Raw genomic sequence first — 24,894 nt, forward strand, 5'->3', positions numbered from 1 at the left:
GGACTGGGATACCAGGGGCCACTTTCCAAACTATTATTACTCATCTCCTCACTCAACCTCTTTATTCTCCTAGTTTTTTTATAGTCTTGCATTATTACGCATTCTTTCCAATAACCAGTGCCGGATTTTCCTGGCGGGTGCCCCTATGCCGAACGTCATGCTCCGGAGCACTGGGGAGCTACAGGGGTGCGCAGTCAATGAGGCGAGCTGAGACACTCGCCTCAGTTGGGCGCAGGAGAGGTTTCCAGGGGCGACAAAAAGCTGCTCCTGGTACCTTTAAGAGACGAATTTCCGTTTTTTAAACCAGAAATTCGGCTTTACTAATGCAAGAGAGAGCAATTGCGCTCTACGCATTAGTGTTCCTGCCTCCCCTCCCGACAGGTAAGTCGGCGAGGGGTGCGGCATTGCAGGATCCGCCTCAGGCAGCCCTTAGATAAGACGGCGCTGGGGAGCTATGCGTATAGACAAACAATCCCTGTTTTGTTTAAAGGGTAAGACATTATTTAGTAGCTTAAGGCACACAATGTCTCAATGTTCTAAATATATTTATAATGGGTTGAGTGCAGAGGGGTGTGTGTATATATGTATCTATCTATCTATCTATCATCTATCTATCTATCTATCTATCTATCTATCTATTTATCATCTATCTATCCATCTATCTATCTATCTATTATCTATCTATCTATCTATTATCTATCTATCTATCTATCTATCTATCTATCATCTATCTATCATCTATATCTATCATCTATATCTATCTATATCTGTCTATCATCTATATTTATCTCTGTCTGTCTATCTATCCATCCATCCATCTATATCTATCATCTATCTATCTCTATATATATAGACCAGCGATGTTTTTTAAATTCTATATCAAGGTGGCACAACAGCTTTCAAACTGTATCCAAGTGGAAACTGATCTGATAGAGTTTACATAAATCCAATAGCCTGTGCTTTGCTGGCTTTTTGGTGATCGTGCCTGCATGTGGCACTGGTATTGACTGGTATTGACAGGCTGCTGCGTGTGAATATGGATGTGTATGTGACCTATTAGTGCACTAACAGTATAAGAAACGAGCCTTCAGTTCACTCTGTCGTTTCCATCTGAATTCTGCCAATTCTTTGGGAATTCGTGAAATCGCAGGGAAAGTCATAGCAAGGCTCTGCAACAATTAGGAGCTTATAAACACTTGCTTTAACACAGGGATGTCATACCTAGTCCCTTACATACTATTGAGCATTCTTTATACCAAGCGATCTGCAGGATGACTAGCTCATGTCTGTATTTGTCTATATTTGTGTGTGTTCAATAGGAAAATGACTGGTGGTTCTGCTGCAACTCACCTTGTTGTTGGCTTTATTTACCAACAGGCACTACTTATACAATGATTAAGGAGGACAGGCGGGCCGAGGAGAGAGATGCTGCGCTGGAACAGCATAACGGAAGTAAATGGATGGGAATCAGAAAGTAAACAGGATTATTTTTCTCCCGTCTCATCTGTAGGCAGGTTAGTTTTACTTCTCATAGAGGGGTTAGTGCTTTTACTGTAAAACAGTTGTGAAAATAAGTGTGTAATCTCTGGTTATAAATGCAAGGAGTGTAAGGACAGACCCCTATCCTCAGTAAAGTCATAGAACTAGAGATGTACCGAATCCACTATTTTGAATTCGGCCGAATCCTTGAGAACCATTCGGCCGAATACTGAACCGAATTTGCATATGCAAATTAGGGATGGGAAGGGGAAAAATGTTGTACTTCCTTGTTTTGTGACAAAAATTCATGTGATTTCCCGTTCGGAATCGGTTCAGCTGGGATTTGGCCGAATCCTGCTGAAAAAGGCCGATTCCCGAACTGAATCCTGGATTCGGTGCATCCCTACATAGAACCCAAAAGTAAAGCAACATTGACAAAGTCACTGTCACGTTTATTTTAAAAATTAAAAAGAAACAGTATGTACACATCACACCGTTAACCCTGCGAGGTCAGGCGTGCTTTATGTTTCCAGACAATCTGGGATTCTCAATACTGCTCAAAAATAGAGCAAGTACAGGCCATGGGTAGAATGGACACACGTCCCTGTTACATGGGGTAATTCAGCACCACGTCCTGTTTCGCCAGTTCCAGCAACATAGGGTCGTCGAAAAATTTGCTGATACTCACATCCTCGCTTAGCCCCTGCGCATGAGACAGAAAGTAATTTGAGAGGTTAAATGTAGAAGGGGGTGATACTCTCCAGTTTCTTTATACTAGAACAGAAGAGCATGAAGCAGTCATGGCAGCTGCATTAACAGGAACAGTTCAATGTAAAAATAAAAACTGGGTAAATAGATAGGCTGTGCAAAATACATAATGTCAAAAATGTAATGTATAAAGGCTGGCGTGACTGGATGTGTAACATAATAGCCAGAACACTACTTCCTGCTTTTCAGCTCTCTAACTCTGAGTTAGTCACTAGAGTGGACCTGTCATCCAGACATAAAAACTGTATATTAAAAGTCCTTTTCGAATTAAACATGAAATCCAAATTCTTTTTTTCTATTAAAGCATTCATAGCTGTTGTAAATGCATTTAAAAATCTCAGCTGTCAATCAAACATTGCCTGCCCCTCCTCTATGCCTTAGGCATAGAGGCTGGGCAGTAGTGATGTGCGGGCCGACCGATACCCGCATGTTTACCCTCGCACTGCTCCTCGCGGGTGGCGGGCGGGTTGAACTCTTCTCCTGCTCTCCCGGCCCGCCACCTTCAAATGCCTTTATAGTCTCGCGTCTGCTCGTCCCTTACATGTGTTATTCCATTCATCTATCAAATGTGATAATCAACCTGTGCTTCTCCAACTGCTACAACTCCCAGCATCTTAATGAGAGCCATTGAGAATTGCACTTCACCCGGAAAGACATACACAAAGCTTGCTTCGAATTTAAACAGCTTTTACAACACAAATGGAACTTTACCTTCCTACGTCTTGTCTTTATCATAAACTCTCTGGCAAGGTGAGGGGCTGGTTGTGGTTCCAAGGGCCGTATAATGATGCTTTTATCCAGAGGGTCTCCAGGAACAATCTGCCAAAAGAAAACAGGCATGATGAACTGCAGGCTGGTACTGGTCTTTATCTCATACCAAGTGGAGGTCGCACAGGCTCATGCCTAAAGTTCAATTATTTTGGGATTTTGGTGGTGCAACTGCAGAAAATGTTTATTACCCAAAACTACTAACAAAGCTCCTTGGCACGGCTCTGTCTCAAACCTCTAAGATGTAGTGCTTAGTATATCCCAGACTGTTAGATCTGTACCTGCCAGTGATGGAAGACAGACAAGGAGAAGGCTTGTCCCTGGGTGTGTGTTCGCAGGTCAGTCTCAAACCCGAATGAATCAATTGCTGGGATGAAAGCTTTGATCGTGTAGAGAGGCGATCCAGGAATTGGGGCGTCCTGAGTTACATGCCCTCTGCAGAAAAATGAAATAACTTTAGAGTTGGTCTATGACGGGACAATACAGTTCATTTGGAGAAGGAAACCTGCTCACCTTCTTCGGGCCAAAACAGTGTAAACAGCAGAGACACAGTCTGCAGGGGCTTGTACTTCCACAAAATAATAGGGTTCCATTAGACGGGGAGTAGCCTTTATAACAAATAAAAAAAAAGGTACATTGTGTTTATGTCAAGAAAGAAGAAAAAAAGCACCTGTTGTAATTATGGGGAAAGAGTACAATTCAATATATATCATAGCATTTGTTGCTTATAGTGCAGTATACAGGTTTATAAAGAATGTGTTATAATGGAATGAACATGTGGTATCAGGTGAATGTTTCATTACCATCAGAAAAGCGGAGTAAACCACTCTTCGGGCTGTAGGGATGATCTGTCCCCCACCGCGGTGCAGGGGCTCCTGTGCGATAACCGCATCCAAGATCTTAAATTTGACATTGCGGATCACTGAGAAACGAGAGCAGATAATCATCAATTCCATGTCATTTTCTCAAGATTAACACCAGAGAAAGAGGCAGATACTCACACTCATCACACAGCGGACCCTCTCTTGTTCCCCACTGAAATCCCTGCACAATGCTGTCTTTGACTGAACTCAGCAACGCTTTATCCACCTGTTAGGACACAACGAAGTAGTTATGGACAAGGGGGGGGTGAGTGCAGCACATACCCATCCTTAGCTACACTTTTGCTGATATAGATCCCTGTAGCAGGCTACTTCTACAGTCATTGTCACTGCTAGGGTGTTTAAAAAGATGGTTAGTTAATTTTTATGTTGTAATAAGCTAAAGCAGGTACTGATCAAATAGTTGTCCTCAAGCAGTAAAATCTGAAAACTTCCGAACAAGGAATCCAAAATTAGTATTTAGGCTGCTGGTATGTTTCTTCCTTTGGCAGGAAATCTAACCCAGGCCATGATAATTTGTACCTGGAGGAAGGGCACTAGACATTCATAAGACAGGCTTTGTCTGTGTCACTAGCTCCTTAGTTGGGCACAACAATGTTTGGCCAGGGAAGGCAGCTCTGATTTCATCTGTGATGCCTGGAACTCAGTTGCAGACATAATGCTGAAAGCAGAAAGTAAGCCCTGACTCTCTCTGCTTTGTATATAAAATAACCTGAATTCAAGGCACCAGCTCAGTTTTGGAGATTCAGCCATTTAAAACCCTCTTCTACTGTAGACTGGTGCCAAGCTGATTTAGAAACACAAAGCAAGGGCAACCTAAAAACTGTACCTCTACACTTAACAAGGGGCAAATCTGTAACCTAGTCAATTAAAAGAGAACTAAAGCCTAACTAAAGAAGTAGCTAGAAATGTTGTAAATGATGTTTTGTGCTTCTGTACCAGCCCAAGGCAACCACAGCCCTTTAGCAGTAAAGATCTGTGTCTCCAAAGATGCCCCAGTAGCTCCCCATCTTCTTTTCTGCTGATTCACTGCACATGCTCTGTGCTGCTGTCACTTACTGAGCTTAGGGACCCACTCACAATATACAGTACACATAGAATAGAAATGTCACAATATAAGGCTGATTAGTAATTAATACACATAATTACTACATGGCAGCACAGAAACCAGTGCAATTAGCATCAGAATTTAATAATCAGGAAACCTGTAGCATCAGCTTATATTACAGCCAGGGAAGCTCATTTTCTGCTGGATAATTAGTGACGAGCCCTAAGCTTAGCTTCTCAACAGCCAATCAGAGCCCACTGAGCATGTGAGTGTCACAGACACTTTCCAAGATGGTGACCCCCTGTGACAAGTTTGAAGTCCTGGATCATTGCTGCTATTGACAAGCTCAAACTTTAACCTCGTGCAATAAGTTCACTATATAAAATATGTCATTTTTTGCCATATTCATAATTAGGGTTTAGTTCTCCTTTAATACAGCGACCAGGTAGCTTTTAACTAGACTACTGCAGTGTAACCTAAAGATGTTATATAAGACTGTCAAGCTGTAATCACATGCCCCATAGTTGCATAGTCAGTGTGATCACCATTATTGCCAGTGAAATGTTATTTTATCTGCGTCTGCGGTTGACGGATAAAGAATGATTGGAGGATAAAAGAAAATCTTTTTTACTGCACAAACCCCACCTACCTCAGATGGGAGTGTGTCATCAACCAGAATGTTGGGCCCTGTGGTATCCGGTCCAAAAGCCCAGATAGAACGGGCAGCGAGCAGATCCCAGTCATATTTGGTCTGGAAAAACTCTCCCAGCTTCTTCCTGTAGATGAAAAAGTACAGTTTACAGACAGTTCTAACAATCATGATAGTCCATATTTCAGGCAGCTATACTGTCAATATACAAAAAGCGAAACATTTAGGCCTATACATTGCAGCATCCGGAACCAAATCATTTTATATTTAGTGCAAATTTGTAGGCAATCGGTTCCTGGAGATCTGCAGAGTGCTGTTCTATATCAGTTATTTATTACAGACTTCAATAACGACCGTGATTCCATGTGGGATCTTAGTTCTTGACCTTAATGCTTATACGCTCCACTACGGCAAACTCTTATTTCCATTGCGTTTATGCAAGTACGTGCGCAAAGCTGAAAACACTGTACAGCGGCGAAAAGGTATAAGCTCTTGCGCAATACCTGTTCCAGGAAATCTGCACCACTTCATTTTCTATGTCCTCAGCCAATCCTTTCTCCAGCGGCTCCGCTATCATTGTGATCTTGTTTCTGCAATGAAACATTCAAGCGTTTTTGGGAAGCTACAGCAAATATATGTAATACAATCTAATGAAACAATACATTTCATTTTTAATGAACGTTTCAAACTAGGAAATGAAATGCCTGGGCTACTCTGCCTGGATATTTGTGTTTAAATATCCACAGTGTTTGACTTTAAACAGTGGCCAAAATAAAATGGAACTGTTGGAAATAGGAAAAAATACAGCTTTGGCTGACATGAGCTCATTTAGTTGGGTATATGCAAAAGTCATTCAACCTCTTCCTTGCCTTGTTCCACTTGGAAGTGATGGATTCTGGGAATGTTTAATGTGCTTTGGAGCTGTTTCAACTTCAACATGGAGCTCAGTGCAACCTAAACTATCACATTTGTCACTGCCACAAAAGAAACTTTGTGAGGGCAAGGATATTAATTAACAAAGAAGGACCTACTTCTTGTTTGGTGTCTCAGCAAAACATTTCAGTGATGAGGTTTCCACTACAGTCTCGCAGAAGGTAACCACAGGATCCGCCACCTGAAACATGACGTGTTGAGATACACAATTCTTATAGGTTGCAAGCCCCACTCTCCCCAAATCAGACACCACCCAAGGCTGACCTTAATGTCAATCTCTGAGTACATCTTGCGGAGGTCGTGCATCACGCAGTCCAGATACAGCTCTCCAGTGCCAAGGATCACGTGCTCCCCAGACTCCTCCACCTGGAGAGACAGCAGGTATTTTAGGTTAAGTCTTAGGACTAGGGCACAGTGGATGTGCTGCTGAGTGTGATTAAGATGACAACAACAACAGAGAAGACGACATTTATGTGGAAGCAATAAGCAGTACCTTGGTGGTGAGGGAAGGATAGCTCTTGTTGACCTTCCTCAACCCATCCAACATCTTGGGCAATTCTGAGGGGTTGACTGGTTCCACAGCAATTTTAATGACGGACGTGGTGTTGAATTTCAGCGGTCGGAAGATCTGGGCCTAAGGCGCAAGATATTAATAAAATGATTTCATTTATAATGCAAAAATAGTTTTAGGTGATTATTAAAGGAGAAGGAAAGCTACCGAACCAGTTTACTGCCAATAGATCAGCCACAATAATCCAAGCTATAACACTTTATTTATTCTGCAGAATGATTTACCATACCTGAGTAGAAGCTCTCTGTTTGTTTAGGATAGCAGCTGCCATATTAGCTTGGTGTGACATCACTTCCTGCCTGAGTCTCTCCCTGCTCACTCATAGCTCTGGGCTCAGATTACAGCAGGGAGGGGGAAAGGGGAGGGGGAGAGGAGTAAACTGAGCATGCTCAAGCCCTAGCCCTGGAGGTTTAAGCTGAAAACAGGAAGTCTGATACAGAAGCCCATGAGTACACAAAAGAAGGAAAGAAATGTGATGTTTCTTTTGACAGAGGACTCAGAGCAGCATTACTTTGAGGGTTTTCTGGTGTATATATATTGACCTTTCTGATAAAGCTTACTTAATTTTAGCCTTTCCTTCTCCTTTAAACACATTCACAAAATGCCTATTATTGCTCAGGACCAAGTGATCATTTAAACACATTAATACTTAATCCCGCTGCATAATGAGATGATTAGGTATACAATGACTACGCACGCACACATCTAGGCCAATGCACCACCCATGGGTCGATCAATAGCTATTGATGGGCAAATCTTTTTTTAGACTTTTTTAGACTCTCGAGCAACTCCAGCACAAAGTAGACTATTACACATTGTATGCAGCAGCTGTAATGTGCTCTCTCTGTTATACCGTTTTAGCATTCATACCTCTTCATTGCCCCGTGGCTCTGTGATGGTTGCTGTCTTCACAATAGGCTGGTCCACACCCTCTATCAACACCCAGTTTCCAGCTGGAACTCTGTTCACTTCAACGTGATACCTGTGTTTGTGGAAGATCAATACATTGTTGTGTGGTGTGAGCCAGATAACAAAATAACTGCTTTAATTATTCGCTTTCTCTTTTTAAACCCCACCCAAAAAAAACAACCTGTCAATCACAGGATGGAACAAATAAGTTTGTGAGCAGCAGCCAATCTGGGGCATTTTGTAAAAGTCTTTTGCATGGCAAGTTACACATGTAAGATGCCATAATATTAAAGGGGTTGTTCACCTTTAAATTAACTTTTAGTTTGATGTAGAGGGATATTCTGAGACAATTTGCAATTGGTTTTCATTTGCCATTATTTGAAGTTTTTGACTTATTTAGCAGCTCTCCAGTTTGCAATTTTAACAATCTGTTTGCTGGGGTCCAAGTTACCCTAGCAACCATGCATTCATTTGAAGTAGGGATGCACCGAATCCAGGATCCAGTTCGGGATTCGGGCAGGATTCTGCCTTTTTCAGCACGATTCAGATTCGGCCAAATCTTTCTGCCCGGCAGAACCAAATCCTAATTTGCATATGCAAATTAGGGACGCGGAGGGAAATCGGGTGACTTTTTGTCACAAAACAAGGAAGTAAAATTTTTTTCCTCTTCCCACCCCTAATTTGCATATGCAAATTCAGATTTGGTTCTGTATTCAGGCGAATCTCTCACAAAGGATTCTGGGGTTCGGCCGAATCCAAAAAAAGTGGATTCGGTGCATCCCTAATTTAAAGAAGAGACTGGAATATGAATAGGAGAGGGCCTGAATAGAAAGATGAGTAATCCAACATAGCAATAACATTATATTAGTAGCCTTAAAGATTATCTGTTTTAGATGGGGTCAGTGAACGCCATTTGAAAGCTGGAAAGAGTCGGAAGAGGAATGCAAATAATTTAAAAAAAAAAAAACTATAAAAATTAATTAATGAAGACCAATTGAAAAGCTGCTTAGAATTGGCCACTCTATAACATACTAAAAGTTACCTGAAAGGTGACCCACCCCTTTAAGTTGTTTCTAGGACCAAGATTCCTTAGTGGTTTTGTTTCCAAATCTGCCACAAATGTTTATTGTTCAAATATAACACCAAAACCCATTGTTTTACAGGCGTCTGTCATGCCCATTTTTTACTGTATTTATGGTGTTCTATAATATGTGGCTAGAATGAGATGTTATGCCCTATATATCACCTGTCTATATAGCACTCACCTAGCTACAGACACCCACAGCCTCCCTATAGTGCAGACCTGCGAGTCCTCTTCATCCTCCAGCGTGTAGTTCTCTCCCAGAACTTTGACTGGTTGTCCAGCATGGATTGTTCCACTGAGTAACCTCCCAAATGCTCGAAACTGCACCCCATCATCTGTGCTATACATCTTGGTGGTATGACACATAAGAGGGCCCTGAAAAGGAACAACAATGACAAAAACCTCAGCTCAGTTGATTATATATATCATAAGCAGGGCCGCTGTTGATTATATATATCATAAGCAGGGCCCCGTACAACAAAATTTTCCCCACCCACCCCGACACCCAAGCCCCACCCACTCCACATCACAGTTACACAGACATCAGCACTAAAAAAGGTAACCCCCCCACTCACACAAGCTATTGGGGACCAGGGCCCCCCTATAAGTTAAAAAAATAAAAATAAAGGACTTTAATTTCAGCTGTTTTCGTGACTTCGTGTCTTTTCGCTGCTTCAGGACTTCATTTTCAGCTGTTTCCATGAAACAGCAGAAAATACTTTTTTCAATTACTTTCTATTTTTTAGCTTTTACCGTTTTTCCAAAATCGAACCGTTTGAATGTTCCCGTCTCGGTGTTTCAGTCCGCCAGCTCAATAATTCAGGCGCAGACTCTAAACTGTTACAATTTTGTTACAACATTTAGTTGATATATTTCTCAGCAGCATCTCTGGAGTATTAGCAACTATTGTATCAACTCTAACACCTGCCTATAATGAAAGTCAGGGATTCTGCTTAGCAGGCACAAAGATAAGAAATGTATCAACTAAATGTATCCATTTAGAACAGTTTACAGGGTCGGCGACCCTCCACTCCCAGAGCTGCTTTTAAAGGTGAAAAATTACACGTTACACTTCAATATTAGAAAACTGTGACACATAGAAAATAGAAAGTAATTGGAAAAAGTTGGTATTTCTGGTGATCTGTCTGAAAACAACTAGTTGTTTGAAAGCAAACAACCCCTTTAACTAAAACCAAAGGAGGATGCTCCTGATTCTAATATTTCCCCTGCTTCTACATTACCTGCATGGGGCCAGCTGAGAATTCAAAATATTACATTAAATAAAGATCTGAGGGGGATATGGAACACATTGTAAATAGTCTCAGTTAGTGAAATCAATACCCAACGTTGTGTTTATTATTCCTCATAATAAACACAGAAGACAAACTAGTCACTATAATCAAAGTAATTTGTGCCTGAGCCGTGTACTTACATCTGGGTCGCATTCACTCATGCCCTCTCCCAATTCAGAATCAATGCCCCCTGTGTAGGTGTGTTCAATCTTGGCTCTTGCCCCCGCTTTGGGAGAAGGGATGTGCTGGACACACATATCCACGAATCCTGAAGGAAGCGATAGTTTGATCAGCAAAACAAAACGGAAAACTGGCTTCAAGTGGGATAAGCAGTAATTACAAAGTCAGCAGGATGACAGATAAGCAAATTGAACCCTGTCTTCACAACTCATGGAGCCCTATTCGTCCAACGGCCTTGCCTGGTTCTGCTCAAACACACCCCGGTACCACCCACACTACCTATTTCACGAAGGATTTGGCCGAATCCAAAATAGTGGATTCGGTGCATCCCTAGTTTTTGTTTCTAAATGACACTGTTTACACTGCAAATAATTCACTTTAAAATATAAAATTTCATTCCTGAACCAACAAGTGTAATTTTTTTAGTGGTAATACTGGTGTGTAGGTGCATCTCAGGTCATGTGCTTTCAGAAAGAGCCAGCACCTTCCCATTGTTCTGTTGTTAGGCTGCTGGGGGGGGGGGTGATATCAGTCCAACTTGCAGTACAGCAGTAAAGAGAGTGACTGAAGTTTATCAGAGCACAAATCACATGACTGGGAGCAGCTGGGAAACTGACAATGTCAGATTTCAAAATTAAATATAAAAAAATCTGTTTGCTCTTTTGAGTAATGCATTTCAGGGCATAATTCTACTGGAGCAGCACTATTAACTGATGCGTTTTGAAAAAAAACAAAACATTTTTTCCCATGACAGTATCCCTTTAAGGTTACATTCACATCTACTTTGGAAAGCAGAGCACAAAGCTCCAGCCTCAATAATGGAAGAGAACTCAATACAATGTGCAACGTACTTGAGCTGCATGTAACAAATTAGAGCAGCTGGCTCTTACCGGTGAATTCCCCGAAGAAGCGATTGCAGACAAGTCTCAGGAGAGGGCGAATGTTTAGTTTCAGTTCCTCTTTGGTCAGATGAATTCCCAACTCCTCTAGAGTCTGCGGCAGAGTGGTGTCTACATCACCGACCACCTGCAGTGGAGAGAAAGTGCAAAAATGAGAAAGCAATCTCAGACTGGGGAAGATAAATCAGGCACAAACACTATCCACACACCTGAGCCAGAATCTTGTACAGAGGTTCCAGGACGAACTCCACAAAACTGCGCTGTGAGCTGCTGGTAGGAGCTTTCTTGGTGAATTTGCGGCTGGACAAAGAGACGTAAGCGAAGACTGGATAAAGGGGTTATTTGGCTGAAGAGAGGCTTTAAAGGGGTTATTCACCTTTGAGTTAAATTTTAGTATAACGTAGAAAGTGATATTCTAAGACAATTTGCAATTGGTTTTCATTTTTTATTATTTGTGGTTTTTGAGTTATGTAGCAGCTCTCCAGTTTGTAATGTTGGAAATCTGATTGTTAGGGTCTAAATTCTCCTAGCAAACATGCATCGATTTGAATAAGAGACTGGAATATGAATAAGAGAGGGTCTGGATACAAATACAAGAAGTAGCAACATCAATAAATTTGTACCTTTATAGGGACTCTGTTTTTAGATGGGGTCAGTGACCCACCATTTCAAAGTTGGAAAGAGTCAGAAGAAGAAGGCAAATCATTAAAAAAAACTATTAAAGATAAACAATGAAGTCCAATTGAAAATTTGCTGAAAATTGGCCATTCTAGAACATACTAAAAGTTAACTTAAATGTGAACCACTCCTTTAAAGGACCCTAAAAATGAATAGGGCTAAAAATGGCATATTTTATATATTGAACTTGTTGCACGAGGCTAAAGTTTGAGCTTGTCAATAGCAGCAATGATCCAGGACTTCAAACTTGTCACAGGGGGTCACCATCTTGGAAAGTGTCTGTGACACTCACATGCTCAGTGGGCTCTGATTGGCTGTTGAGAAGCTAAGCTTAGGGCTCGTCACTAATTATCCAGCAGAAAATGAGCTTCCCTGGCTGTAATATAAGCTGATGCTACAGGTTTGCTGATTATTAAATTCTGATGCTAATTGCACTGGTTTCTGTGCTGCCATGTAGTAATTATGTGTATTAATTACTAATCAGCCTTATATTGTGACATTTCTATTCTATGTGTACTGTATATTGTGAGTGGCTCCCTAAGCTCAGTAAGTGACAGCAGCACAGAGCATGTGCAGTGAATCAGCAGAAAAGAAGATGGGGAGCTACTGGGGCATCTTTGGAGACAGATCTTTACTGCTAAAGGGCTGTGGTTGCCTTGGGCTGGTACAGAAGCATAAAACATAATAAACAACATTTCTAGCCTACTTCTTCAGTTAGGCTTTAGTTCTCCTTAACATAGGGATTTTTAACTACTTGTTTGGACTCTGCTTTAGCCACAGAAAAGTTTACACCCTCCTAGAACTACATACGTTTTAGGATTGAAGTAGATGTCGCCCCACAAGCGCTTTGCAAATTCCTGGTAGTTGATGTCCCCTGCAGAGAAAGCAACAGATCAGCCCTTGTGCCGGGAAAAACCCCCCACAGAATTCCCACTCCAAGCCTTTCTCCAATTTGCCACTTGGCCTCAAACACTACTGCTGCAGAGCGAATCTACGAGCCCTGCCCTAAAACAAGGAATTAACCCATTAGCACCTGTATATTTTAAATTATAGGAAGGAGAAACCCTTTGCTAAGTGCAGAAATCATGTATGCCAGACAGAGTCAGCTATTAATGTCACAGGGAGGAATAGAATTCAATCTATATCCTAAAGTCCACTTACCGTATGTGTCGGCATAAATTTTGGCAAAAGAACCCAGTGTAAAGCAGATACTGTACTGCGAGCTAGCGAAACAGACGTTTCCCAGGAGAGGTGAGAGAACCAGGTTCTCATCAGTGGAATACACGCTAAAAAGAAAGAACAGACTAGTCAGGAGTGTTATTCTCTTGGGACAGACAGTGAAAATGTAGGGATGGGTATGGGTATGTTTGTGAAGATTCTCTTTCATCCATTTACAAATTATTCTGAATTGAGAAAGCCAATTGGATGACCGGTGAAAGTCTTCAAGGAAAAAACACAGCAAGTCCAGTTGATTTGACTTATTTCTACAGATATAGTGTATGGATACAATGGAAACTGCTGCACTGTAAAAAACAAAATGGTTTCTTCTGTAGATTAAAGGGAATATAAGCCCAATGAACTTTTTGCAAATCAAATCTGTTTTTTATTCTCATCTATTTCTATGATATTAGCAGTTTTCGGCTCAGCAGCTTTCTTTCTGAGATACTGTGTCAGAAGAGCTAAGGTTATCAGATTATACACGCAGTGCAGTGAGTTTGGGTTGCTGACACAGCAGTTAATATGTATCTAGATATGTAACCCCCAGGCTTATCTATATCTAGGGAGAGAAAAGTCTACATGCAAACTGGACCTAAGGGTAAAGAGGAGTTTCTTAAAGGGATTCTATCATGATTTTTATGATGTAGATTTTATTTCTAAACTTCATTGCAAATAATTCACTGTACAATATAAAATGTCATTCCTTAACCAGCAAGTGTATTTAGTTGTAATATTGGTGTGTAGGTGCATCTCAGGTCATTTTGCCTGGTCATGTGCTTTCAGAAAGAGCCAGCACTTTAGGATGGAACTGCTTTCTGGCAGGCTGTTGTTTCTCCTACTCAATGTAACTGAATGTGTCTCACTGGGACCTGGATTTTACTATTGAGTGCTGTTCTTAGATCTACCAGGCAGCTGTTATCTTGTGTTAGGGAGCTGCTATCTGGTTACCTTCCCATTGTTCTGTTAGGCTGCTGGGGGGAAAGGGAGGGGGGTGATATCACTCCAACTTGCAGTACAGCAGTAAAGAGTGATTGAAGTTTATCAAAGCACAAGTCACATGACCGGGGGCAGCTGCAAAACTGACAATAGGTCCAGCCCCATGTCAGATTTCAAAATTAAATATAAAAAAATCTGTTTGCTCTTTTGAGAAACGGATTTCAGTGCAGAATTCTGCTGGAGCAGCACTATTAACTGATGTGTTTTGAAAAAAACTTTTTTCCCCAAGACAGTATCCCTTTAAATCTATTCCACCCAAGCACCTCAGCAGGCCGTTCACTTCATCCACAATGTGCCGCAGTTTGTAATAAGCATCAGTGGGAGGCAGCTTGAGCTCGAGAATCAGCCTGTCGATCTTGTTGATGCAGACAGTGACGGCCAGACGTTCCTGGACAGCGTGTTTAATCAATCTCTCTGTGTTCAGCATAACCTGGGAGATGAGAAAAGAATAAACAAGGGCTTCTGGGAAGAGACGTATGTAAATGAACCACAAAAAGACGGATGAACGGAGACTGTAGTATTGGTGAAAAGTTCTGTCTGTTTTTGAATGTGTTCGCTGCAGAAGATGCACACTGGAGAGAGAGAAAGGGTTTATGATTGACATTAAAAACGAAAAAGTAAAACCGTACCCCCTCAGCTGCATCGATGAACAGCACCACTCCATCAGAGATCCGAAGTCCAGCTGTAACTTCATCTGAAAAGTTAACATGGCCTAAAACAAAAAAGCACAATTTTTGTGGTGAACAGTTGTCACTATGTTTAGTTCCATGTCATTGAATTTGGGTACAGTACAGATATAGGCAACCTAGCAAGATGCAGGCTATCATATGGCATCCACTGAGGCCTAGAACTCCAAGGAGTAGGAATAATACACAGCTCCAGGTTTCAGCCCACATTAGGGGGACACAGTAGCGATAACAGTCAAGATATTAATATAGTGAAGATTTCTTGTGGGGCACAGATAAAAACATCTTCTTCTGTTACTTACCTGGTGTGTCCATAATATTAAACAGGTAAGACTTCTCCTTGGTGTCTGGAAGCACAATTGTCACTGGGGTACTCTTCATACCAACTCCTCTCTGATGGAAGAAGATAATTATTAAAGGAGAACTAAAGCCTAACTAAAGAAGTAGGTAAAAATGTTATACATGATGTTTTGTGCTTCTGTACCAGCCCAAGGCAACCACAGCCCTTTAGCAGTAAAGATCTGTATCTCCAAAGATGCCCCAGTAGCTCCCCATCTTCTTTTCTGCTGATTCACTGCACATGCTCTGTGCTGCTGTCACTTACTGAGCTTAGGGACCCACTCACAATATACAGTACACATAGAATAGAAATGTCACAATATAAGGCTGATTAGTAATTAATACAGATAATTACTACATGGCAGCACAGAAACCAGTGCAATTAGCATCAGCCCTGTAGCATCAGCTTATATTACAGCCAGGGAAGCTCATTTTCTGCTGGATAATTAGTGACGAGCCCTAAGCTTAGCTTCTCAACAGCTGTTCAGAGCCCACTGAGCATGTGAGTGTCACAGACACTTTCCAAGATGGTGACCCCCTGTGACAAGTTTGAAGTCCTGGATCATTGCTGCTATTGACAAGCTGAAACTTTAGTCTAGTGAAATAAGTTCAGTATATAAAATATGGCATTTTCAGCCACATTCATTTTTAGGGTTTAGTTCTCCTTTAATCTAGAATGTTGCACCTTATCTTGTACAGGTGCCCATTATTCCACTAAATGCAACCTCACAGCTTCTAAAGAGCTCAGCACCGGCAGCAAAGATTTACCATTGTCAGACTCAGAGCCAATCAGTAAGGAGCAATGCATCACAACTCATACTGCTCAGATTAGAACATGGTAACATCCCCTTTTGCAGGTTGTCTATAAACATTAAACAGACCATCTATAGATCACATGAACTGGACTGCTGCTTACCTCCTGCTCAGTAAATAGAATATCTGTGTAGCAAAGCTGAAAGGGAAAGCGAGAAGATTAGCAGGGATGAAATGAAGGAGACATCACGGTTTTTAAGCGTTCAAACGAATAGTAAAATCCTAAATATTGTAACTGCCTTTAACAGGGACCGGACAGGAAAAGAAATAAGTCGGAATACTCACATCTTGGTCATGGCGCTTGCGGATCTCGGGGTGCGTTTGCTCAATTAAACAGTCCACAAAACAGGTCTGGGAAGGAAAAAGTGCAAATATAGATATGACCAACCACTTTTAAGAAATAAACACATGCAGAACTGAGCAGCATTCAGAAATCATAAGAGGATTTTGCATTCACTGGAATAGGTTAATCTGCACAAAGACTTATTTGCATATAAGTGTGCTGATTTATATTAATGATTGCTCTGTTTATACCTTCCGCTGTGAGGATACAGCAAATTACCTTCAGGATTCTAATTGCTGAATATTTTATGAAATGACATCAGTGCTGGTCACAACACCACATTCATCTAAAGTACATATATAAAAGAATGGACTTTCTCGTGTTTCAAACGTAGATCCTTTCAGTTTTGCAGCAAAAAAAAAAAATTGCAAAAGGTCCGGGTCACTAAGGGTTAATCAGAGTGTAAGTAAAGTGAGAGCAAATGAATGTCCGCTCTCAGTGGATACACTTCGGAAGATGCTTTTAGCCGGCGCTTGCTCCAAGGCTTTCATCTTCACATGGTAGCGGCTGCATTGCTTTCATGGCACATTTGTACTACAAAAGATTTTGATGGAACCAAGAGGGATTCTGAACGGAAGGCTGCAACGGAACACTGAAAAGCTTTCCCATCATAAATGCAGTGCATTGGGGAGGAATTCAGTGGTATATTAAAGCATCTCTTCTGCCAGGAATGACAACTGACAGTTGAATGAATGTGTGAATAAACACTACTATTGTATCAACCCTATAGATAACATCATGCACTGGAGAATTCATTCTGACTCTATTGGTAGCATTCATTAAATCAAACTGCACAGACGCAGGACTTGTAGCCAGTAACTTCTACTAGAGTCCAAAGTTTGCGGTCCAGTCCAGAGTTCATACGAGTCCATATGAGAAAGAGAGAGCCCCAAATACTCAGCACTGAGGGACACCCACTTCCAGAGATTTTCCCGTCACATCCCAGACTTCACATACATAAAAGCAGAGAGGAAACTCCACTTCCTACTGGGAGAAGAGGCACTGACAGTAACAATAGCTGCACAATATGTAAGAGACTGTCATAGACTGAGAGACCAGACTTTCCCCTGTTCCCATAAACTGCCCTCCCTAACCCCACCCATTTCACCCCTCTACCTGCTTTGGCAATGCTTAATGTATTTGCTCCTGCCAATAAAGCTCATTTGATTTAATGTAATTTGATTTGAGAGAGAGAGAGAGTGTGAAGAGCAGCACACTCACCCCTAGAAGTGTATACCCACTGTTACTTTACCAACTCGAATCTCCCTTTGATCATCAACTTAAAGGAGAAGGAAAGGCTAAAATTAAGTAAGCTTTATCAGAAAGGTCTCTATAAATACACCAGTAAACCCTCAAAGCAATGCTGCTCTGAGTCCTCTGTCAAAAGAAACACCACATTTCTTTGCTTTTATTGTGTACTCATGGGCTTCTGTATCAGACTTCCTGTTTTCAGCTTAAACCTCCAGGGCACGGCCTTGAGCATGCTCAGTTTGCTCCTCTCCCCCTCCATCCTCCCATCCCTGCTGTAATCTGAGCTCAGAGCTGTTAGTGAGCAGGGAGAGATTCAGGCAGGAAGTGATGTCACACCAAGCTTATATGGCAGCTTCTATCCTAAACAAACAGAGACAGTGTCTAGAGCTGTTTACTCAGGTATGGTAAAGCATTCTGCAGAATAAATATAGTGTTCTAGCTTGCACTATTGTGGCTATTTTATTTGCAATAAACTGTCTTGGCGCTTTCCTTCTCCTTTAACGACCTACACACACAGTGATGTAACCTACATTGTATACCTCACACAAGTGATGTCATGAGGGTGGGATTTAGGTGCCAAATAATGACTTTTAAAGTTCATTTAGGGAGATGTTTGTAATGTATTGATAAAGGTCCTCTGTGCAGGACTGAAATGTCGACCTTCACCATTAAAGTTTTGCACATAAATTAGGTCCCATGAATGCCCCGTGTTCTTTATAAGGATATATATCAGTGAAAAGGCAGAACTCATATCTGCCAGGGGGGGACCAAGAACTGGGAGTAAAGCCCTTGAGATATCCCAGCATAATAACTCCAGCAGCCTCTATGCAACAGGATGAAATGGAACTAGAACAATACTGTGTCACACAGTCTAGCCAACATCAAACACTGGCCTATGGGCAGCAAGTAAGATTGTCCGTGTTTATTAGCAAAAACTGCAAAAATAAAACCAACCTTTCCTGGGTAATTAACACCTGACAGTGGCAGCATCTGCCATAAACAGCATGTTACCCACCTGTATGAATTTAAAGCAGCTGCAGGCCAGGAAGAGTATTTGACCACCGGAATTATAAGTAAAAGCACTACAGTGGTCTAATAATAAAAATAATATATTATAAATAATAAGCACCTTGGAACATGTGCTGCCCTGCAGGACTGCAGCACTCACATCCCACTGCAGACAACAAATTGGTTTATAACACAATGGCTCTAGCACTTAAGTGGTGATAAACAGGAGTCAGCCATGGCTCCCCACACACTTAAGTGATATTATACAGGACTGATCACGGCAAATTCTAAACTCCACTATTAATCCTGGATTGGCAACCAGTCAAGAATAGCTCTAGCCATGTATTTTCAAGAGCTATTTGCAAACCTGCGATGCTACCCATTTACTTGACACAGAACAAGTGGCAACATTTCGATCACCCCCACAGACAGACAATTGACAGACCTTTCTTATACAAAACAGGTCTGTTACTGCCAACAGCTGCTGTATGTGAAATTGCTGTACATGTATATATACTATAGCAATAATCTATTATATACATTAATACACACAGGGTAATTATCATACTGTGTACAGAACAAGACAAGGCATGCCATATGCTTTCTACACCATCAGTGTTACACAGAGTTTTGCAAAAACAAAGGTAAAGGAACCTTTATTACTATGAATTACTCTTCCAGTTCCAGTAAACATATTCATGCTTTAACATACTCCTGCTAATATTTAATTAGTAATGCAAGTTACATGGCACCCAAATGGACACTGAAAGCTTCCTTACCTTTCCATGGTGCAGGTGGCCACACAGAGTCACATTCCGGATCAGCTCAGGATTGTCCATTAGATCCGCAAGGAAGCTGAGAAAAGTATGGAGAACGGGGTTATAAACTGCACGCGGGAGCCATCAGCACATCAGTGGGAATACGTAATAAAGAAATACTCACTCCATCTCATAAACAGTTGCTGGCAGTGCCTGCTCCATCACAGAAAACTTTTTAGCCTTCACTGGTTTAATAATTGGCTCTGAAAGTAGAAGGGAGGGGGGAAGTTTCACAAGGAGGAAGCACTGGTGTAAGGTGATCCCCAGTCACCAGGGGATTAAGAGAAGCATTTATATCATTTAAAATGTATTGTTTGGGCAGGTGTTGGAGGGAGTTCCAAGATTTTCTAGCTGGAAAAGATTATGGGGGTCATTTATAAACATGGGCAAATTTGCAGCTGGGCAGTAACCCCTGGCAACCAATCAGATGATTGCTTTCACTGCTCAACCTGCAGCTGGCTGGAAAAAAGCGAATGACTTATTGGTTGCTATGGGTTACTGCCCAGCTCCAAATTTGCCCAGTGTTTATAAATGAGCTCCAATGACAGGAAGAGGACAGGCCAATTAACTATAAGTGTAAAAGACAGATATGTGTTTTGTTTATCAGTTTACATTTTTTGTGGCCCTTCCCAAAATGCTCTTTTACCAGTAAGTGGCTGGGTGTCTTCCTCTTGCACAATGGTTTCCACCTCTGGCCCATAAATTTCTTCTGCCGTGGGATAATATTTTTTGTCTTCATGCAGCACAACCTCCATTCCTCCACGGTCCTCGTCAGGATCCCCCATGTATTCTTCATCATCCTCATCCTCTGCCTGCAGTGAAAAAAACAAATACTGTGACGAGGGGCGACAGCACCATATTTTAAAGGACCAGTAAACCACGAGAAGTGTCATGTTCACTTGGTCCACACTCACGAAAATTCAGCACCGCTTCTATAAAATGTTACATTTTTTATTTGAAATATGCGCAGTTCTGGTAGGGATTTAGCTGACAATTTATAACTACAGTGAAACCTCAATTTTACATCCCCTGATTTAAAGTTTTCCCTCATTTTTCATTGTGGTTTTGTGGTCCCATCTATATATTATGCATAATATATTTCTCTGATTTTACATTTTCCTGGATTTTCCATCATTTTTTTCTGGTCCCCTGAAAAATGTAAAATGGGGGTTCTATTGTATTTGTTGCCTAAAGATCCACTAAATGTCCAGTACTGAGTCAGGCTATAAAGCCAGGACTGTTATTGTAACCCTTTCCATGCCAGGCTCTTTAGATATAGCAACATGAAGCATGTTTTTTTTTTTTAAAAAAATATGTAGAATCTACCGCACTTGCATGATGGTAATTTGGTGCCGTTGCCACAGATTTTATGGTGAGCGGCACATAAAAAGTTATTTTTACATGTGAGGCGAGATAAACTCTTACTTGTCCGAGGCATATCTCATGTATATGAACCACAGTGTTCCTCTTTCCCCATCGTCTCCTGTTGCGAATGCCTGGTGCTGGTTAGAGAGGTCGGCACCTTTCCCACTTTTATATTCAGGAATAATACCGAACACTCAATGGCTAGTGTAGCCGGGTTAACCCCTGCTAGTTTATTGCGTCAGTGATGTAACATTTCGGGGGCGTGCCCCTTCGTCAGACACGCAGAACATCCCTTACAACCAGTGGCGGAACTACCGGTGGAGCAGGGGGTGTGAGCGGGCCCCTCAGGGCCCCCCAGCAGCTCACGCGCCACTGACAAATGTAGCCAAATGCGGCCGAACGGAGGGGGCGGGGGCCGGCTGCGCCCGACGCACCTGGGCCGCCCCCCTCAATCGACGCTACTGCTTACAACGTGTCTTATACCCCAAGTAATTAGCATATTGACAAAACGTTACATCACTGACCCAATAAACACGCAGGGGTTAACCCCCCTACACTAGTCGTCGAGTGTTTGGTATTATTCCTGAATATCTCATATATATAGCCCATGTATGTACACAAAGAGAATAGATGATGACCACAACAAGTGTTAAAGGGCACCTGTTGGGCAAAAATATTATCCCCAACCAAAGGCGTGGGTTAATAGAACCCGCACTCTGGTTGGGGGGAGGAACATTTTTTTTTTTTTATTACAAACTCTGATCAAATCCGCTCAGGTTTTTTACGCTTATTTATTATAACATTTTCCCGAAAAACTTGTCTTGCGCACAATTTTTTGGGGATTTTTTTTTTAATCCGATTTTCACTATTTTTTCTGAATTTTCGCTCGAAAACTTAGGGGTATTGCACGACACCCAGCGCACATCAAAAAATGATTGGGACTTCTCCCATTGACTTATATGCAACCTCGACAGGTCTGAGATGCCGGATTTTCAGATTTGGATTTTTCCATCCTCTTTATATTAAACTTTTTTTAAACGTCCAATTTTATATATAAAAAAAAACCCCGAATTTTTCGTGATTTTTGCATTCGGAGTTTAGTAAATAACCCCTATAATGAGTGAAAGGCTTCAGAAGCACATTAGCGCAATTTAAAAAACAAACCTATTGTGACCCCCAATTGGAGTGTGGACTCTATTCGCCAGCACCTTTGGTTGGGGATAATATTTTTGCCCAATCGGTGCCCTTTAAAAGCGGAGATGCTCTGTGTACAGTAAAAGTCTATTATAAATTATTAAAGCAGCCTTACCACATCCACGTCCCTGTCGTCTCTCCCCATGTCATCGTCATCATTTTCATCATCCGAGTCCAATTCAGGCCCAATGTAGTTACCAAACTCATCGTACAAGTCAGTGTCCATTTTAGCTGAGCCTTTTTCTTAAAAAAACAGGCCAGAAATAAGATCATTCGTGTATGGCACAATCCCAAATGCAGATACATACATTACAGGGCTTGTTCACTTTTCAAACACTTTTTTCACTTCAATTGTTTTCAAATTGTTCACCAGAAATAATGACTTTTTTCCCCAATTATTTTCTTTCTTTTTACTGTTTTTCCAAAATGTAAGTGGAAAGTTTATTGTTCCTGTCCCTGATGTTTCAGTCTGGCAGCTCAGTGATCCACGAGCAGATTTTGACCAGTTACATGTCATTGTAGCAATTAGTGCAATAGTTGCCTCTGGGGAATATCAGCAACTATTGTATCAATTCTAAAAGCTGCCTTTAATGAAACTCAGGGATTCTGCTCAGCAGGGACAAGGGATCAACTAAATGTATCAGTTGAGAACAGTTTACAGGGTCGACGACCCCCACTTCCCAGAGTTCAGAAAGACACAAGAAGGCGAAACAACTTTTAAACTTCAATATTGGAAAAAACGGTTGCAAATAGAAAGTGTTTGGAAAATGTCTTTATTTCTGATAAACTACCTGAAAATAATTGAACAACCCCTATAAAGGAAATCTCTGGCTTCTATGGAAAGCAGTCCTGGTTTTCATGCAACTTCTTTTGGGTAATGCAGATGAAGGGAGACCCCTCAACAGCCATTATCTGCTGTCAGACGCCTCCCACAGAGGGTGTGTGTATAATAGATCAGCTTCCCTCTCTGCCTCTGTCTTTTCTGCATTCTTTAGCGCCTCTCCTGTCTGTGAATTTAGCTATCTAGTTGCTAGGGTTCAAATCCCCCTAGCAACCAGGCCTTAATTTGAATAAGAGACTGGAATATGAATAGGAGAGGCCGGAATAGAAAGGTGAGTAATAAAAAGTAGCAATAACAATACATTTGTAGCCTTACTGAGCATTTGTTTTTTAGATGGGGTCAGTGACCCCCTTTGGAAAGCTGGAAAGAGTCAGCAGAAGAAGGCAAATCATTCTAAAATGAAGACCAACTGAAAAGTTGCTGAGAAATAGCAATTCTACAAGATATTAAAATTTCAATTAAAGGGGTTGTTGACCTTTGGTATAACTGTTAGTATGATTATAGAAAGTGATATTGTGAAACACTTTGCAATTGGGTTTCATTGTTTAATATTTGTGGTTTTTGAGTTATTTAGCTTTTTATTCAGCAGCTCTCCAGTTTGCAATTCCAAGTAGTCCGGTTGTTAAGGTCCGAATTCCCCTAGCAACCATGCACGGATATGAATAAGAGCCTGGAATATGAATAGGAGAGGCCTAAATAGAAAGATGAAAGATTTCAGCAGGTATCTGGTTGCTAGGGCCTAAATTCCCATAGCAACCATGCATTGATATGAATAAGAGACTGGAATATGAATAGGAGAGGCCTGAATAGAAAGATGAAAGATTTCAGCAGGTATATGGTTACTAGGGTCCAAATTCCTCTAGCAACCAGGCATTGATTTGAATAAGAGACTGGAATATGAATAGGAGAGGCCTGAATAGAAAGATAAAAGATTTCAGCAGGTATCTGGTTGCTAGGGCCTAAATTCCCCTAGCAACCATGCATTGATATGAATAAGAGACTGGAATATGAATAGGAGAGGCCTGAATAGAAAGATGACAGATCTCAGCAGGTATCTGGTTACTAGGGTCCAAATTACCCTAGCAACCATGCATTGATTTGAATAAGAGCCAGGAATATGAATAGGAGAGGCCTGAATAGAAAGATGACAGATCTCAGCAGGTATCTGGTTACTAGGGTCCAAATTACCCTAGCAACCATGCATTGATATGAATAAGAGACTGGAATATGAATAGGAGAGGCCTGAATAGAATGATGAAAGATTTCAGCAGGTATCTGGTTGCTAGGGCCCAAATTCCCCTAGCAACCATGCATTGATATAAGTAAGAGACTGGAATATGAATAGGAGAGGCCTGAATAGAAATATGAGGGATACAAATTAGCAATAACAATACTTTTTCAGTCTTACAGAGTAATGGTTTTTAAAAAGTGGTCAGCGACCCTCCATTTGAAAGCTGGAAAGAGTCAGAAGAAAAAGGCAAATGATAAAAACATTTTAAAAAATAAATAATGAGGACCAATTGAAAAGTTGCTGAGAATGAGCAATTCTATACGATATTACAATTTAATTTAAAGGCCAAGCAGCCCTTTCTGGAAGCCAACGTTCTCCCCTCAGGCAGTGCAGCTTCCTACAGTCTCTAGTAACCCGCCCAACTCTCTGCCGCCTGACTGATATCAAGTGAGATTCATTTCGAACAAAGTAGAAAAGACACTGCAACTTACCCGCTCACGCCGCTCTCTCTCACACAGACACACTTCCTGCGACTCAGGCAACGAAGGACCCCGCGCGTCGGCAATACGATTCTTAGCCGGCTCTGTACTCGCAAGTCTCCTGAGGTAAAAAAATAAATAAAAAACTGCTTCGTATTATCATTATCACAATG

At 41.3% G+C, this 24,894-nt stretch overlaps 1 protein-coding gene across 1 annotated transcript; it reads right to left on the reverse strand.

Moving 5' to 3' along the window:
• Nucleotides 1-1,914: 1,914 nt before the first annotated feature.
• On the reverse strand, nt 1,915-24,747 carry eftud2.S (elongation factor Tu GTP binding domain containing 2 S homeolog). Its single transcript, NM_001086067.1, is given in 28 exon segments — nt 1,915-2,182; nt 2,959-3,066; nt 3,297-3,450; nt 3,529-3,623; nt 3,819-3,937; nt 4,017-4,104; nt 5,594-5,720; nt 6,097-6,183; nt 6,625-6,707; nt 6,791-6,892; nt 7,020-7,160; nt 7,968-8,079; nt 9,272-9,465; nt 10,523-10,650; nt 11,453-11,588; nt 11,671-11,761; nt 12,950-13,013; nt 13,301-13,425; nt 14,617-14,783; nt 14,983-15,065; nt 15,342-15,432; nt 16,295-16,330; nt 16,477-16,542; nt 19,573-19,648; nt 19,736-19,814; nt 20,258-20,423; nt 22,286-22,413; nt 24,734-24,747. Coding segments are annotated over 27 exon segments (2,925 nt in total). The 5' UTR covers nt 22,397-22,413; nt 24,734-24,747; the 3' UTR covers nt 1,915-2,086.
• Between the last annotated feature and the right edge of the window lie 147 nt (nt 24,748-24,894).

This window comes from Xenopus laevis, chromosome 9_10S (assembly GCF_017654675.1).
Source record: "Xenopus laevis strain J_2021 chromosome 9_10S, Xenopus_laevis_v10.1, whole genome shotgun sequence".
Taxonomy (NCBI): domain Eukaryota; kingdom Metazoa; phylum Chordata; class Amphibia; order Anura; family Pipidae; genus Xenopus; species Xenopus laevis.